This window comes from Delphinapterus leucas, chromosome 3, assembly GCF_059928025.1.
Source record: "Delphinapterus leucas isolate spDelLeu-1000000601 "Yukka" chromosome 3, BTC_Dleu_Yukka2, whole genome shotgun sequence".
Taxonomy (NCBI): Eukaryota; Metazoa; Chordata; class Mammalia; order Artiodactyla; family Monodontidae; genus Delphinapterus; species Delphinapterus leucas.
This window is the reverse complement of record NC_143131.1, coordinates 108,208,200-108,226,660: the sequence shown is the minus strand read 5'-3', so window position 1 is coordinate 108,226,660 and position 18,461 is coordinate 108,208,200. Positions and strand designations below refer to the sequence as shown.

General features: G+C 40.3%; 1 protein-coding gene across 7 annotated transcripts in view; it reads right to left on the bottom strand.

Moving 5' to 3' along the window:
- SLC27A6 (solute carrier family 27 member 6) overlaps positions 1-18,461 on the bottom strand; it is a 79,155-nt gene that overhangs the window by 44,438 nt on the left and 16,256 nt on the right. For all 7 annotated transcript variants that reach the window (XM_089909268.1, XM_089909264.1, XM_089909265.1 and 4 more), the window contains exons 3-4: positions 15,138-15,296; positions 13,713-13,837 (exon numbers count right to left, since the gene is read on the bottom strand). In XM_089909268.1, coding sequence (XP_089765394.1) covers positions 13,713-13,837; positions 15,138-15,296 — 284 coding nt within the window. The remainder of the gene's footprint in view (positions 1-13,712; positions 13,838-15,137; positions 15,297-18,461) is intronic.

Sequence of the window (18,461 nt, the reverse complement as noted above, 5' to 3'; positions counted from 1 at the left end):
TGGTGCATGGGCTCAGTAGTTGTGGCGCATGGGCTTAGTTGCTCCGCGGCATGTGGGATCTTCCCGGACCAGGGCTCGAACCCATGTCCCCTGCATTGGCAGGTGGATTCTTAACCACTGCGCCACGAGGAAAGTCCCTGAAGGCTTCTTTAGAACAAATTCCTATTCCTTTCGCTTCTTCCTGAGTTATGAAGTTACTACCTAACTGTCACTGGATATCTAAGCTGTGTTGGGGACAGTATGAGAAGAGCATGCATAAATACATGTACGATTAAATGAACTAATGAACACATAGCACCTTCATATGTACACACACAAGAGAAAGTCACAGAGTGGCAGAGACTAAGATACAGAGAGACAGAGATGGAGAGTCTGAGACAGTGCATGAGAGACAAAAAGACAGATAGAAAGCAGGAAAGGCAGAGAGTGAAAGTGAAAGAGAGAGAGAGAATATGAACAAAACAGAGAAAGGGACAGAGTGAAATAGAGATACACAGAAACACAGAAATAGAGTGACATATGCAGAGGCAGAGAGAGACCCACCGCATGTGAGAGAAACACAGAGACACTCAGAGAGCTGGACACACACACACACAGAGATGCAAAGTGACACACATTCACACAGCACAGAGATCCACAACACACACAAAGTGAAAGACAGTGACAAAGAAGCATGCACACAGAGGAATATTCTCTGTCACTCTCTCTCTCACCCACACACAAACACACACATACACACACACACACAGCAAAAAAAAAAAAAAAAAAGATATAAACTAGACACATATACCAGAAGGCAGAGAGGCACACACATAAAGACACACAGCTGCTCACAGAGACATCAGTATTGAGACACACAGAAAGAGATACATGCAAATAAAGAGACTTACAAACAGAAATCAAGGCAAACAGAGTCCAAGAAAGGGGGAAAAGCAGAAATCCAGAGAGAGTGGGACGGGAACAAAAGACACGTCTGCAGCCGTATCAGAAGAAGCAAGGGAGTGAAATATGTCTGTACCTCCATGACCAGGTTATTACATTATCTCATTTTAATCACCATGACAACCTCATGAAATAAGAAGCATTATCCCCATTTTGCACATGGGGATAATGAAGTTCAGGTCCAAAGTCATACACCAGATAAAGATAGAATTTGAACTCATCAAAGTGTAAGTGCTCTGTGGGCAGAGAGGGAGGGAAGGAACGAGGGATGAGAGGAAAGAAGGAAAAAGGGGCGGAGGGAGAAAACCAGCTCAAAAACCCTTAACAGCCCCTGCTCTATTTTTCCAAGCCTTTCCGCGTGATTTCAGTAATAGGAAGCAATTGAAACCTGGGTTTCTAATTCAGCAGTAAGTGCTTAAATGTTTATACACTGGCACACACACACAGTAAGCCATTTTACAGTACACAGAAAGGACTCATTTTATTGTCAGCCCTTTAAAATCCCATTTGAAATTTAAGAGAGAATTTACTGAATGGGTCAGAGCTTTTAATGTAGCGACCCCAGAGTTATGGATTTCAGTAGACAGTCCCTCTGGCTTTCAGTACCACGCATCACAATGGTGTGCGGATAGCAGTGAAGGAGTCACGTTATTTTGTACCAAGGCTCTTGTTTCTTCAAAACATCCTTTGAGAGCTGTTTTCCAGGAGTGTCTGTTGAGCTGCTATATTTGAGGCAGTGGTTGAACTACAGTTACCTCCTACCCAGTCACATATTTATTCAGTTGCCAAATATGCAGGTCTCTAACAACACCTCTTAGAAACAAAACCTCTTTCTTCCAGACCATGTGCTTAATCCTACTCAGTGAATCTATAACACACCCAGGCTGAAGAGGCTCTTTGTATGCCTGTGAAAAGTGAAACTCTGGAGGCTCTGATTCAATACAGGTAATTTTGTGTATCAACCCTGATTTCTCAGGAAACAAAGACGGTTGATAGATGGAGAGACAGAAAAGAAACATAAACTCATGGAGAGACAGAAGAGAAACATAAACTCAAAGTGGAAAAAAAGGGACAAATCATTTCTGCCTTCAGCCCTGGATAACTAGCAGCTTAATGCACAAAAGTATGGTCTAATTCCTTTTCTAAAACATATTAACAACATGTGTTAGGGATTATGATTCTTCCATCATGATTCTATTTAACAGAAGACCTCTTTTCCCTAACACCCACTGATAATCACATACGCACATGTATCACAACCACACATCCCTGTAATAAGAAGAATAACTATACATTCCAACAGTTTGCTTCTTTCATGGACACTCTACTACTACACACTGGAAAAATATAGGCAGCAAGCCCAGTGGGTATCACAGAGCAGGGACAAAGAAACCTTAAATGCAAACAGGATACGAGAGAATCCTGTTAACAAGAAAATAGGCACAAAACAGCAGTTTCTTATACTGAAGCAGGAAAGGCATGGTGGAGGGGAGAGGGCAGGGGACTCTTTTGAGAAAGGACATAAGAGGATTTAAAAGGAGAGGACCCCAAGGCTAAGATAGCGTGGGCTCAGCTGCCCAAGTCTTGGTGTAGCTGCCTTTCCAGTCTGGTTACAGGCAGGCCACGGTTTCAGAGATAACAGTCATCAGTTCAACAAACCATTTTAAGTCACAAATAACAGCTAGAAAAGACCTCTGTGACTGCAAATGTTATAGCAGAAAGATGTACCACATAGTGGGCTTATTTCCAATTCATTTTCTAGAAATAATAAGTAATTGAGATTACCATTTGCAGACCACTCACTCTGCACAGGTGCTTTCTATCCTGGCAGCACTGGTGAGAACTGAAAATGGGAGGAAATCAATGCTTCAGACCAGAGGCATTGCACAGTTGCCTTGTAGAGAAAGACCAGCTCCAGGAGTCTGCAGGACTCACCTCTGACCCAAATGACTGTTTTCACTCACCTAGAAAAAGGCTGTGCAGTTGTAAAGGGAGGATGATCTTCCCGGGAAACCCAGAAAGAGGTCACCTGAGCCACAGCTACCACAAGTCACTAATGTTCTGAAAAGTTCAGGGGCCCATTAAAAGTGCAGGATAATTTCTGCTGTGAGCTGGAAGCAGCAATGGCCTGACACCCTTCCCGCAATGATGCTGACTTTGATTTTTCCAAAATCTCTCCCTGAACTCTGTCCTCCCCAGGAACTCTGACTTTCTCATTACAATTGAGCTTTCCTTTCAGGTCTGGACTAGGCAAAGATTGTTCCCATCATGAACACATAGGTGTCCCAGCAACTGGCCTCATTACATTTGTTACTTTAATTTTTAAAATAATTCAACAAATTTTTATTGAGCACTACTATGGCAGGCACCATTCTGAGTACTGAGGATATAACTAGAGATGAAAATGATAAGCTCCCCGCTTTCCTGGAACTTATATAATAGGGTGGGGAGATTAAGTGACAACAAATAAAAATTATCTATAAAATATGTAATGGGGTAGTAAGTTCTATGAGGAAAATAGAGCAGGGAAAGAAGACTCAGAGACACTGTAATAAAGAGCTGACTCCATTCTTGATGTTTGACTGCTGAGAGCTTTCAAACCACCCCCAATCCCCTTTCCTCTTCTGCCCTATATCTGGGCAAGCTCTTGAGAAAGCCCAGGGCTCCTTCCTTTGGCAGCAACAGGAAATTCAAAGCGCATGAGCAATCCTGCATGCACAAGGCCCCTCAGCCTAGTGCTAGCCTCTTATCACAATAAAAGCTGAACCTGTCTCTTTCCCCTGCTTTCTCAAGCCAGTTTTTGGCCTGCTTGGGCCCCTGCCCTACTCTCCCCAGAAAGCCCCATCATAGGAGTGATAAACCTGTTCATATTCTCTTACTGCATGTGTGGCATCGTCATCAGTCTCCACATTTGAACCAGATTTTGGGTACGGGGTCCACTAGAGTTGGGAAGGTGACCATACCAGACGTTTATAGGGGTTGTCGCCAGAGAAATGCTCTCCAAATAGGAGGAGGAGGGGATTTCAATGGATCAGGGAGTGAGGCATGCAAATATACGGGGGGAACACTCAGTGGGAGGAAACTGAGAGCCCTGGCACATTGAAGAAAAAGAGAGGAGGCCAGTGAGGCTGGGGTGGAGTAAACAAGTAGTCTGGTGGGGTGAGGGAGCGGATAGGGGAGGAGGTCCCAGCAGGGGAAGCAGATCACATAGAGCTATGTGACCCATGCCAAGGGAATCTGGACTTTTCCTCCAAGTAAACTATCAGAAGGATTTGAGTAGTGAAGTAACATAATCTGACTTACATTTTAACAGAATCATTCCAAATGCTACGTAAGAATTGAAGTTAGGGGGGCAAAATGGAATTAAGAAGAGGTCATTGCTGGAATTTCAGGGGAGAAGTAGTAATGATGGAGATGACAGCAGCAGGTCAGGTGGTAAGAGGAGGTTTGAGTCTGGATATATTTAAAGGTTGAAACTGCAGGATGTGCTCATGGACTAGACAGGAGGTGTGAGAAAAAGAGAAGCTGCAAGGGACATTCTAGAGTGTTTGTGACTGAGTACCTGGAAGAATGGAGTTGTCATTAACTGAGACAGTCAAGATGGAAGCAAGGAGTACATGCTGAGGTGGGAGGTGCTGACAAAGTTCGCCACTTTTATTTTTTATTTTTTATTTTTTTTGCGGTACGCGGGCCTCTCACTGTTGTGGCCTCTCCCGTTGCGGAGCACAGGCTCTGGACGAGCAGGCTCAGCGGCCATGGCTCACGGGCCCAGCCGCTCCACGGCACGTGGGATCTTCCCGGACCGGGGCACTAACCTGTGTCCCCTGCATCGGCAGGCGGACTCTCAACCACTGCGCCACCAGGGAAGCCCAAAGTTCGCCACTTTTGAGACGAGATGTCAATCAGATTTCTAAGTGGAGATGCCAAGTAGGAATCTAGACACATAAAAGTTGACATCAAGGGAGAAGACAGGGCTACAGATATAAATTTGAGAGTTAAGTTGTAGATGGTATTTGCAGCTGGGAACATGTCCAGAGAGAAAAGGGAAAAGCTTGATTGAGAGTCCTGGACACACTAACAATTAGAGGTCAGGAAGATTGAGGAAGATCCAGCAATGGAGACAACTTAAAGCTATAAACTGGCATTCCTGAACCTGGTTTATATGAGTCTAATGTAAAGACAGGTACTGATAAATGCAGTTCTGAACCTGTCAGGCTGGAAGCTAGAAAAATTTTGGCACATCTGCTGTGATAACAAAACTGTCTTGCAAGGCCTCTTGGGAGAAGGCTGTCTCCTCTTCCAGAGAGTCCCCAGCATTACGGTCAATCTGTTTTCATTTGTACTTCAGTACTTAACTCATTCATCCTTATGTCAGCTCTGGATGTAATTGTTATTACACTCATTTTATAGATGAGAAAACTGGGGTGGAGGCTGCTCAGAAAAGCAAAAATTTGTCCAAGATCACAGAGCTTGTAAGACAGGGAAGACAGGCTTGAACTTCAAGCTCCCCAGCTCTAGGGGGCAAAGAAATTAAATGCTTTGCCTGATGTCACATGATGAATTAATGGAAAAGATGGAATTAAAACCCTCATATTGGGCTTCCCTGGTGGAGCAGTGGTTGAGAGTCCGCCTGCCGATGCAGGGGACACGGCTTCGTGCCCCGGTCCGGGAAGATCCCACGTGCCGCGGAGTGGCTGGGCCCATGAGCCATGGCCGCTGGGCCTGCGCATCCGGAGCCTGTGCTCTGCAACGGGAGAGGCCGCAACAGTGAGAGGCCCGGGTACTGAAAAAAAAACCTCTCATCTTTAAATTCATTGTTACTTTTTTTCATTGGGAATAAAATCATCTTTTGGAAAATTCTAGTTGGTAATAATTTGCTAAAGATTCTTGTATTTGCTGGTAAGCCTTACTGGAAGGGCAAAGATCAACCATTTCTGACCTTGACTTCCTATGTCTGTAGCATGAGTATCAGGAACACACAATTAAAGGAATAGGCAATGTGAAAAACAGCAAATAAACAGTAAAATAAATAATCTTGAAGGTAAATTTTAAAATGTTAAATCAGTCTGCAATGTAGGAAAACCTTACTAACATACCACATTTACAGTAACAGCAGGATATACCCCAAGGGGAAGCAGGTATAATGTTTTCAGGGTTTCTTATTTTATTTTTATTTCTAATGTTTTTGTGTGACAAGTATAATATAAAGTTGTTAATATTTTAACATTATTAAAAAGTTTTATTTTAAAATAATCATGATCTAAATTGACTTTTACAATCAATGTTGTATGATTTTTGTTAGTCAAAGGCCAATTATTTTTTAACGCCACAAAAATTACTCTAATTTTATAATGACATTCATGGAAAACATTACCATGTTCTGCATAAAAATAAAATCCTTCCATTTGTATTGGCTTACCAGTTTACATTTTTTCACATACATCTCATAACCAGATGGTGAGAATCAAAGGCCGAATTAGGAGAGGTAGGTATTTATATAAAGACAGGAACTATGGCTCAAAGAGAAAAGACCAGCAGAGTCATACAACAAGAGCTTGAAACTGAGCCTGTCTTTTGATTCCACAGCCAACACTTCCACATAAAGCTAAATTTGCAGGGAAATTTAATAAATAAAGGATATATGTATTCTTAATGGAAATGACAGCAGGAAAGGTATAAGCAGATAGACAGAAAAAGATATGTATACTTTATATGTACCACTACCCACGAACTACGAATCATTAAGTATTAAAATTAGCACTTATAAAAAGTCTTTAATATATACGCAGTTCTAAAACTTTCCAAAACATTAATTCCCTCCTAATTTTACTGACATTTAGGTTGCTAATAGCTTTTTTTTTTTTATCTTACTCCTTCATATTTCTTTTTGTTTTTTCCTTCTGCCTTTATTTATTTATTTGGCTGCGTTGGGTCTTTGTTGCTGCGCTCAGGCTTTCTCTAGCTGCAGCGAGTGGGTGCGGTGCGTGGGCTTCTCGTTGCAATGGATTTTCTTGTGGCAGAGGAAGATGGGCTCTAGGCACGCAGGCTTCAGTAGTTGCAGCACGCAGGCTCAGTAGTTGCGGCACACCAGACCTAGAGCGCGTGGGTTTCAGGAGTTGTGGTGCGCAGGCTCAGTAGTTGTGGCTCACGGGCTCTAGAGCACAGGCTCACTAGTTGTGGTACACAGGCTTAGCTGTTCCATGGCATGTGGGATCTTACTGGACCAGGGAATGAACCTGTGTCCCCTGCATTGGCAGGCTGATCCTTAACCACTGCACCACCAGGGAAGTCCCCTTCATCATTTATTAGTTGGAATTCTTCTGGTTCCTGTCCCGGGCATTTGTGTACCTGACATTCTGAATGAAGTAGAATATAAGCCATGCTGAAGAAATAATCATCAAAATAATGAAGGATATTGACATGAAGACTAGAGAGCCACAGCTGAAGTTCTTTGGCAGCGTTCGAGTTCCAACCGCTATTGTCATTTGTAGAGATGTTTTTCTCCAGGTAACTCAAAATATCCTTACCTCTCAATTCTGTAATCATGACAGCAATAATATGTCAAGTGCCTGGATGAGTCATGGTGACTGGCTCCTCTTTGGACTTATTATTGTAGATAACCACAGCAACTGCATTGTGGAAAGTAGCCTGTGATATTTTCTCTTTAAAGGTGCAATTTCCCCTCTGCAGCAAGGAAATTCACTGTTTGATGTTAGGAGGGACAAAGAACCATGTTTGAGGATCACAGCTCAGATGATCAGCAAAGTTCTGAAGGCCAGAAGTCTTAAATCAAGGTTGTTGGCAGGGCCATCTTCCCTCTGAAGGTCCTAGTGGAGAATCCTTGCTTGCCTCTTCCAGCTTCTGGTAGCTCCAGGCGACCTTGGCTTGTGGCTGCATCACTCCAACCTCTACCTCTGTCTTCACATGGCCTTCTCCTCTGTCATCCTCATATTTCTATATTTGCAGTTTCTAAGCAGAAAAGAAAGTTCTGGTTCCTTGCTGACTTTTCTAAATGCTTTCATATTTAGTGTGAGAATAGTAAACACATCTTTGATTTACTTAAGAAAAACTGGGTTTTAAAAGAGAGTTGATTTTCTCAACCACGTAATAATATGCTTCAAATATTTGGAGAAAAGAAAAAATTTAAAAATATCTTTAAACGACTAGGTCTTGGAGGTAAAATCAATTGTTTTGAGTGTTGTCGAGAAAACAATGGTAATGAAACTAAATCAGAACATCTTAATAACAACTAAAATTCACAATAGTTTTAAAATGGCATTCCTTAGAGGTTACTATGTGTGATGAAAAAGTTTCCACAGCTTAATGCTTTGAGAAACTACATCTTTCACAAGATGTGAAATGGGGAAAACATAATGGTAAAACACTTGAAGTTATATAGAAACTAAGAAAATGAAAACACGATAAAAAGAACAAATGCTTTAAAAATATCCATTTTCAATTAGAAAAGAAAAGAATAAATGGTAATGCCCTGAATCAGGGACAAGGTAATGCCAATGCACTTAGCCTTTACCTGTCTTCAGACCCATTCAAAACATAACTGGTAAAACAAATAAACAACAAATTCAAGAGATTTAGGTTAAGTCAGCATCATTTAGTCTCCCCTACTGGAATTTTATTCTCTGGTACTGTTGCATTGTCTTTATCCTTACATCTTATCTAAATATAACAAGGAAACCTCTTAAAGCTTGAAAGAAATGATAGACTTTCTTTGGAGAAAATAAAGTAGGTGACCTTTCATGTTGAAGTCTGAAAAAAATCTCACGTCATCAATTTCAACATTTTCATTTTTTTACCCTCAAAAAACACTTAGGGGTTCACTGCAGGACTGTCTAAACATTACTAGTGACAAATTTGGTACAATCCATATGGAATTTAATGAACAATATTTAATATTTAATGAAAAATATTTAATAAATATTCATCAAACATTCAGGTGTTTAAAAATATCTCTTTTCATGATGGGAGTTGAGCATAATCCGTTTTGTCGAAGTTTTAATATATTTTCACTACAGTATCCAGAATCATAAGTATACTTTCCGGCTCCCAATAAATATCTTAGATTTTAAGAAAATAGAATAAAGAAACAGGATATAATTAATAGAAAACATATATACAAATATATACTAAAGAATATAAGCTATGCCTTGAGAATGTCAAAACGTGGGTGTTCCACATTGAGAGCTATAGACTATATAGTGTAAATGATAAACTATAATGTTAACTTGAAAAACAGGCATCATACTTACGCATTATAACATAGGTCTTTGATAACTAGGTCCCATCCCTTGCACTCTTTGGGCTCCAGATTCTTGCATCCAACTGCCTATTTTACTTCTTACCCTGGATGTCTAATTAACACACCAAACTTAACAGGTCCAAAAGAAATTTAATTTTCATTCCCCAAATCTCAGTTTTCCTTATCTCAGCAAATGGTTTGCAATTTGCCTAGACATTTGAACCAGAAACCTGGGACGCATCCTTGACTCTATCCATTTCTTCACTCTTCACTCCCTATTCTTGAACTAAAAAGTCTTGTTATCTTTCCTTCAAAATAGATCCCAAATTGGTATAGTATTTTCCAGTTTGCCTTCATCTTTTTCCAAATACTCTGATGGGAACAAAATCAAATTTCTCCTCCAGTGTCTACTGAGCCCCATAAGATCTGGTCTATGGATGACCCAGCTCCTTCTCTTTAAACACTCAGGCTATGTCCTCTGTGGGCTGCTCCGTTTTCAGTTTATTCCATCCAGACTGCAGTCCCCCAGCTTTTCCATGGCTGGATCCCACCTGTCATAACGATTCCTCAGCTCGCAGGTCACCATGTCAATGAAGTCTTCCCTGACCATTCAATCTATTATAATTAGCAGTGCCCCACTCTTGCCACTCATTGGTCTCCATCACCTCAGCTGGTTTTGTTTCTTCATAATATTTATCATTATCTGTAATCACTTTTCTTCATGTGTTTGCTGGCTTATTTTCTCTCTCCTCAAACCAGAGTGTAAGTTAGAAAAGGGGTCTTGTTTGTCTTCTGTGCCCCTTTCAACTCAAACCTACAACATTACCTGCATGAATGAATGAGTGACATGATCCTATTCCTAGGTAAATCCCTAGGTATGGCACAGTTATTTAAATAAGATAAACTGTGCAGCAAGAGTCCCCCAGAGGATCACTGATGTCTAGAGTTCCACCACATTCCTCACCTATTGATACTAAATGCAGCATTAATATTAAGAAAATATAGAGCTAGACCCAATCATAAAATGTATGATGGTCTTCAGTAATGTAGAAAATATAGAAGATTGGCAAGTGGGGAAAGAGCTGCCTTCCTAGTCTCAGGGGAAGAGGATAATTACCCCAACACTCCATGACTAAGAGAAGCCAGTACCTCAGCTTCTTTTTTTTTAAGGACAGTGCGGCTGCCAGCAGTTTGAGGCACATCCAGTGTTTATGCGAAAGGAAATTTTGTAACCGGAGTTTTTAAAAAGAGAAAAAAGATGGGGTTGGGTGGGGGGTGCTAAGTGCTTCCAGCCAGGGAAAACCAACCCTAGGATGTTTTTATACAGCTATATACAAACACTCAACTCAGACTGTGGCTCCTGCCTGCAGGTAAATGTCCTTTGGAATATATTACTTACCTGAGATTGACAACAACTCTGGATATACTTAGGGAATATGTGGTTTCGCTTTCTTTTAAAGATTTATATTAAATATCTATGGGGCTTCAAACCACGACTCATGAGACACGCAATTTAATTTCTTTGAGGATGTGGACCATGTCACTTGTTCACTCTGTGGCCCTACTTGAACCCCCTGCTATGCTGGCTGCACAGCAGACACTGACACTTCCTTTCAGGGGAAGTTCACTGAAAGGAATGAACACTGGACAGCAAGAAAGCAAGATCTCCTTGAAGGGATAAGATGTCATAACAAAATGACTTTCTCCCTTTCCCAATCTTTAATGCCAAGAACTGTTTGTACTCTTTCTGTGAGAAATCAACAAAGAGGATTAGGTAATACAACACATCTCTGCTAAAAAAAATCATTCAGTTTTCCTTTGGCAAATCTATATTTATTTCTCTCTCTCCTCCTCAACTTGTCTTCAGGTAAGTGGTTAGAGATTATTACACAAACACTAGTCTTTCCTCAAAGAACTTTAATTAAGAGTTAGAATACTTAATAACTAAAAGCAACCAGGAGTTCTGCTTTCAATTCTCAGTTCTCTCAAATTCTCTGCAGCTATAGTATTTCCCCCAAATCAGTGCATTACAAATTCAGAGAGGTGAAAAGACTATTTCATTTCATTTAAAACACCTTGAAAAAAGACTTGTAGCAAATATGACAAACTGTTAATTCCTTTATTATATGAAATGAGAGCTCCAACGAATAAGATAAAACATTATGTGCCAAAGAGATAAATGAGTAAAAGACTCAGAAGAGGTATTTTAAAAGGGAAATACAGCTGGAAAACTATCCCACCTTGCCAGTAATCTTAACAAAGAAATTAAAAATGTTTGTTTCTAGTCTATAAAATTATAAATAAAATTAGAAATCTTTTCCTCATTTTTTTTTAAAAAAATAGGACATTCTTTGTTCAAACAGAATATCACTACGAAGCCCAAGCAAGTTGGGTTTCATCAACCGTATTTGACAGGGTGGGCCATGGAAACTGGCCTATTCTCCCTGTTCTCCATCCTACAGCGACTTTTGAGGAAGCTTAAAAAGCATAACGTGTTTTAGGTGTTACCCACGTAAGTAAAATGTAAGCGCTATTGACTGACAACAAAAACAACTAGTGTCGGGCTTCCCTGGTGGCGCAGTGGTTGAGAGTCTGCCTGCCGATGCAGGGGACACGGGTTCGTGCCCTGGTCCGGGAAGATCCCACATGCCACGGAGCGTCTGGGCCCGTGAGCCATGGCCACTGAGCCTGCGCGTCCGGAGCCTGTGCTCCGCAACGGGAGACGCCACAACAGTGAAAGGCCCGCGTACGGCAAAGCAAAAAAACAAACAAACAAAAACAACTAGTGTCTAGTTTTCCATGAAGGACACTGGAAGACCACTATTTTTAATACCACTCAGTATCAATAAGAGACTGCGCAGTGGGCATACTCCCACATTGTCGATGAGATTCTAAATCACATCCACCACTCTGAACAGCAGTCTGGAAATATGCCATAAAAAAATCACCAAAATACCCATGCCCTTTGACTACCTTCACTTCTGAGGCCCTACATGAAGCTACTAAGTACAGCATCGTTTAAGGTGGTAAAACTTCAGAAAAAAATTAATGCATGAATCCAACCATTCAATAGATACTTACAGAGCAAATGATCTTGCAAAGGTTAATGTTGCTAATAAAGGATGAGAGGAAATAAGAATGGCTGGGGGCATGGTCTAGAAAAGCCATGAAGAAGTTCATTAGGTAGTGCTTACTATGTCCTATACTGAAGGAGGCTTTCATTTTACTGGAGGGCATTAATTCCTTAAATTACATAGTTCAGATATCATATCATCAAAGAATACAATGAAAACTATAAGAGAAAATATGTAGCTTGTGGCATTATAATTATTCTACTGGGAATCCTCAGGTAAGACCACAACTCTGATATTGGCAAAATCTCCTGGAGGAAAATAAAGGTCAAAAAGCTAAAACACTTTTCTGGGACTCCTTGTCTTAGCTATGGATGTCGGGAATCTTTAGCTATTTGAAGTACTCCTGACCAAAGAAAGAGAAAGGATGGCTTCTCCCACAAGGAGGCAGGTCAGGAGTTAGATGGAAGGTCTCTCCATGGCAAACTCCAAGCTTAAATTTACAAGCATTTTGTAAATAAGATTATCCAGTTTCAGATTCTTCTCTGTGTTATCTCTCCTGTGTAATTCCATATCTTTAATAAAGTCTTATTTAAATGCGTCCAGCCTCGTCTCAGTTGTGCTGTGGGTAAAGAAAGGCAACCTCTGTCACCATCCTTCAAGGGCGGCTGGTTTTGATTTGATTACAGGCTGAGAAACTTCCTTGTAGCCTCAAGAATGCTTAGACAATCAGACAGTGAAAAAATAAGCATCTCAAAGTACAAATGAGACCAGGAAAAGGACAACAACTTCTGAGGGCAAAAAAGCAAACGAACTAATAAAGACAAGCTTTAGGCTAATGCAACTGTCTCTGCGGGTCTATTTTCAGAAGGGGGCAATTTATCAAAAATTCATGGAAATAATTGCTTGAGGTGGTGGGGAGACAAGTGCAAATCAAAGCAAAGTTTCTTTTTAAGTTTACAGCAAAACCAAACAAAAAGATATTCTGATGTAATCACTTATTCAAAAGAAAACAAATAGAGAAACAAGTATAATCATTGTTATTAGTTTTTGTGTGTTACTTAAAGACCAGCATTTTAAAAGATGATCTAATTCAACCCTTGGAATAACTGCTTTCTGTAAACACAAAATAATTTCATAATCAGATGCATGCTATGTTTACAGAAATTTTAATCCGTCTAAACATGAAGTGGACTGGATTGCCAGTCTGTCTTCTCCTGCCTCAATATAAAACACATTAGCACATTCCTGATATCCTCCTTTTATTTTCTCTGACTTGTTTTGTACTCATTTTATCTTGGGGTTTTGCATACATCTTTGTAAGTCAGTTAAACTATGTTCTGGAAGAAAATGGAGTATAAGCAAACAAAAACTATTTTCTCTCAATTATTTTCTTTTTCTTTCTGAAGTTACGTTTTCTCTCTGACAACGATTACTCTTACCTTAGGTTGTTTGCAAAGGTAGCGACAAAGTTCTCCAATGTACTGAAACACAGTCACATTATACTTTTTGCAGTCGTTCCAAAATTGGCTTGCTGAAAATTTCTTCTTTAACACACAAGTAGCACCTACAAGAAGAGGTATAAAAAGGCAAAAGGGAAAAAAAATTCAAGGGCAGAATTAACATAAAACACAAAAGATGTTGCTCTGTCTAGAACACTTTTGCTCACTTTCAAGGCTTTTATAAACCATCAGTGGCCATTTATATCAAGCTCATTTGAAAACATTAATCTTACAGTCCAATAAGTCTTTTAAAAATATTCATGTTGTAATTTTATATTTTGACTGTAGATATACTTTTTGCAATATATGGGATGAAAGAAGCAGTCAAAATATGTAGGAGAATTACAAGTATTAGAGCACGAATATAGATAAGGTCATCCTTGTTCACAGAAACCAAGAATATTCACTTACTTTCAACGTTGAATATATACATAGTATTCATTTTTAAAAACTTTTAAGCAGTCTCAATATAGTTTGAGATTGAGAGCTGGTAAGGTAGCGTTAGGATGAAAGCACCAACAAAAAGGTTCATTGATGACTGCTAATTTTAACAACCTAATTTTAATAACAATGTAAGTCATATGAATATGTTCCAAGGAAAATGCTAATGTCTTGACCCTCATCTTTATTTATTGTGGACATTGATCATATTTTAAATATACTATTCTATAAGATTACTTTATAGTATTTTAGACAGACATAAATAATGGTGAATTATCTCTGTATATTATTTCTGGGCTAACCAGTAACAGACACATAATCTCAGCATGGTTATGAATGGAATCTACTGAGTCACCAGCTCTACCAACTGACTTCTTGGGTATCTGGGGTACACTGTTTGCAAAGATAGCCTCAACAATTTCTCCTACGCCCTTACCTTTGCAGTGTGAATTTGCCACCCTTCCCTTCAAGAAGTGGGGTCTCTTTCCCCACTCTTCAAATCTTGAATTTAAACTGGCTTGTGACTTGCTTTGATCAACAAAGTGCAGGTGAAATGATCCATGTTACTTCCGAGGAGGCTAAGACTTAAGAGCTACACAGCTTCTGAGTTCACCCTCTGGGAAGGCTCCTACCACCATTTAAGGGCAGGGGCGGCAACCACTCAAGGGTGAGCGACCACATGGAGAGGGAAGCCCTGTCTACAGCCAGATCCAACCACAAGGCCAAATTACTGCTCTTTCCACTTCAGGCATACACTGGAGTATGTGATGAAATTGTGTCCTTTCAATAAATATTTTTTTATAATTGTATAACATGCACACGATCACTCTGAATTCTACTGATAGAGAGTTTTGCACTTTAATGAAGGCAATTTCCAATTATTAGGCATTTTGAGAACTTATGAAACAGAAAATAAAAGCTTACCTAACTCAATACATCCACCAATTCCCAGGAGAGATCCTGCGCTGTGATACAGAGGAAGGGATATATAAATGATGTCATTGGAAGTACAACCAAAAGCCCATAATCCAGCAGAACTCTTCATAGCCTGCAGCTGACAAATCACAGCTGCTTTTGGGAGACCTAGAAGAAAAGAAAGAAAGAATAGAATAGATTCTATGCTGGTATCAACTACAACAGCAGTTGAGAAAAAAAATACATCAAAATGGTCTATATCCTTGGTAAAAGGGGCCATACAAATGTCAGCTACAACTGTAATTAATCTCTAGAATCTTAGATCTACCCAGAAGGATTAAAACTATAAAATTACACAGAGTTTGAGATCTTGTAAGGTTCAAAGAGCCATATCTGCTATAAAGATGCCAAAAATATATCATTCTTTCTCTGGTTCAACATATTTACCGAATAAAGCCCAAGTTGTCATGGGTTTTTGGTGACAGCAGCACATGTAGCTATGAACCCCAGTCTACAGTGACTTCCAGACACTCACCAGGGTGAGCCTCAAGTCCGCCTTGCTGCTGCACCTGCTTTGATATTTTCTGACAGGCTTTGTGCTCCATTTCCATTAACTGGAAGATCTCATACACAAAATTGGCATGATCTTGCCTACCATCCTAACCAAAATTCATTTATTACATTTTTTCAAAAGAAGTTTCTGTGGCTTTTCCTGATAGGCTGGCATCTCACACCCTAAAAGAGTTTATTGTCATCCACATGTACTGGGAATCCCTCCAAAATTTCTTCTCAAAGCCATGTATAAAGATTTTGAGTGAGACTAGCATCCTTGATTCTTGATAATGCAATGCCTTTCTCTTCTTCATTGAGAGAATCAAATATTTATGCATTTTCCGCTTCCGAGAAGTTCCCACCTACTGTTCTTCAGTCACCATATTCCCTACTTTCCATATTGTTCCTGACCTCATGGCAACCCAGCCTTAAAAATAACTTTTCAGTTGGAGGTATGTCGAAAAAAGAAGGATGCTTTATCTAGTTATTTTCCACCTGTGTGCTTATGTCCACTCCTGTAAAGCACTTTAGTGAGCGAATTAGTCATGTTTTCATTCCTAATTTGGTTAGCTTTAAGTGAATAATGATCTCATTAATTTATTATTAAACCATTCAAGGTACTCAGACTTTTTGATAAATGAGACAACAGATAGCAGCTTATCCAACAAATGAAAGTGATCAAAGGTTCATGGAGTTTAAAGTTTTAAAGAAGGAAAGAAGAACCAACAGAATAAATGAAGCGTGTTAAAACTGCAAGTTAGAGTCCCTTCTTGGAAGAGTTAGAAAGCACATTAACATATTAAAGCTTTCGACAAGCCCAACAGTACAGAAATGTTACTATTTTTTCAATGATGTTCCTCAAGCTCATGTGGTCATAAAGCCCCTTTACAACTTTTATTTCCCTTCTTTGTAGACATGAAGGGACATGCTGTGCCACATGCTTGGAGAAATGCTACCTTAGATGGTCTCTGAAGTCCTTTGTTCTTCTAACCTTCTATGAATCCCTAGCGTTGAAACTCCCCACAGGTCCGCAGATGTGAGGAGACCACTGGGATAAGGTCCAGGCGTAAAGGTGGGAGTGAGGCTGTGTCCAGTGAATTGGGGATTAGCAGGAAGAAGGAGGAACAGATGATATCAAGAGAAAACCAATTTAGGGGCAGGGATGAAAAAATCTGGGGAATTCGGGGATAATTTTGGAAAAAGGAAAGAATCCATAAGATTAAGGAGAAGGAGAGACAAAAGTAAATAGAGACGTAGATGGTGACAGCAACTGGCCCCAGGCGCAGCGTGGAAGGCAGTTCTGTCTTTTTCCCCCTCTCACTACTTACCGGAGTGGCTGAAGGCAAGGCTGCTCTGACCAGGCTTAAATAGCCTTTCCTAGAGATCTTCAGGCACATAACCAATTTCAGTGAGCAACAACAGAACCAGAAGTTGGCAGACTGAACACATACATAGGCCAAAAGAATGGAATTGGATATGACAGCAACACAATTTTAGAAAGGCAGATGGGGACTTCCCTGGTGGTCCAGTGGGTAAGACTCTGCACTCCCAACGCAGGGGGTCCAGGTTCGTCGGGGAACTAGATCCCACATGCATACCGCAACTAAGAATTCACATGCCACAACTAAGACCCGGCGCAGGGAGGGAGGGAGGGAGGGAAAGAAGGAAGGAAGGAAGGAAGGAAGGAAGGAAGAAAAAAAAGAAGAAAGGCAGATGGACAACTGGTGACTGACACAGCAGACCCAAGAAGATGAAACCGAAGCTGAAGCCTTGAAGAAAGTTGGTTTGCTCCCACAGAACCCCAGCGAGGCTCAGAAACTTGATGACCAGGTACCCCCCCCCAGGTGGAATATCAATATGGAACTATAAAGAGGGAGCTAAGTGGGAGTTATGTTTAAGAAGCAATTCCATCAGAGTCATAGATAAGGGAATCACCCCTTGTTTATCAAGATCTCACAGAATCTCCCAGGTCAAAGACATGTGAATGGTATAAAAACTGACCTCAATCCTTTCCTTTCTCAGAGACATTCTATGTCTGTTCCTGGGTCCATGGATATAATATTTTGGTGAGCTTCGGCAAACAGGACTTCACAGTAGTAAAATGATTAGGAAAGATTCAATATAATCCAAAATGCTCCCTTATAACCTGCCTGAAAGGGCCTATGAGCAAACTCTACTGCCGTCATCTAACTTTTCCAAGTCTCATTTCTTTACATCACTTCGTAACTTGCACCAACACCTTCATCGTTATCAACATTATAAGATTTTTATGTGAGAATCAAGTGATTTTTATGATAATAGGTGACATACTAATATTAATTCTCATGTTCATTACAATTATCATCACTTAATTCAGCTCTGGGTTTTGAGTTGCAAAACATCAGCTTATATTAGAGAGAGAGAACAAGAGAGATGCTTTTAATAAAAAATGTCAATGAAGCCTCTAACAAGGCTCAACATGAGACAGGCTGGGAGCTGGCGCCTGGGATCCTTTATTGGAGTTGCTTCACCTTGAGCAACAGAATACAAAGAAACTATAAGGGACTAAAAATAACTGCATGCATGCACAGTTGAGGCAATTATGAACAATAAAATACAAAAAGGCCACAGATCAACTGCCATTTCTGAGGTGCCCGGAGCAAAAGCAGGGTACTGCACGTGATCCCTGCATGAAATACCACCAAGGGGGTGGGCAGAACACCTAAGCCACCCTCCAGCCCAACCCACCAATCCACCCCCACCCTCACCCCATTTAAGGAACCAGTCCCTCCTCAGGGAGTA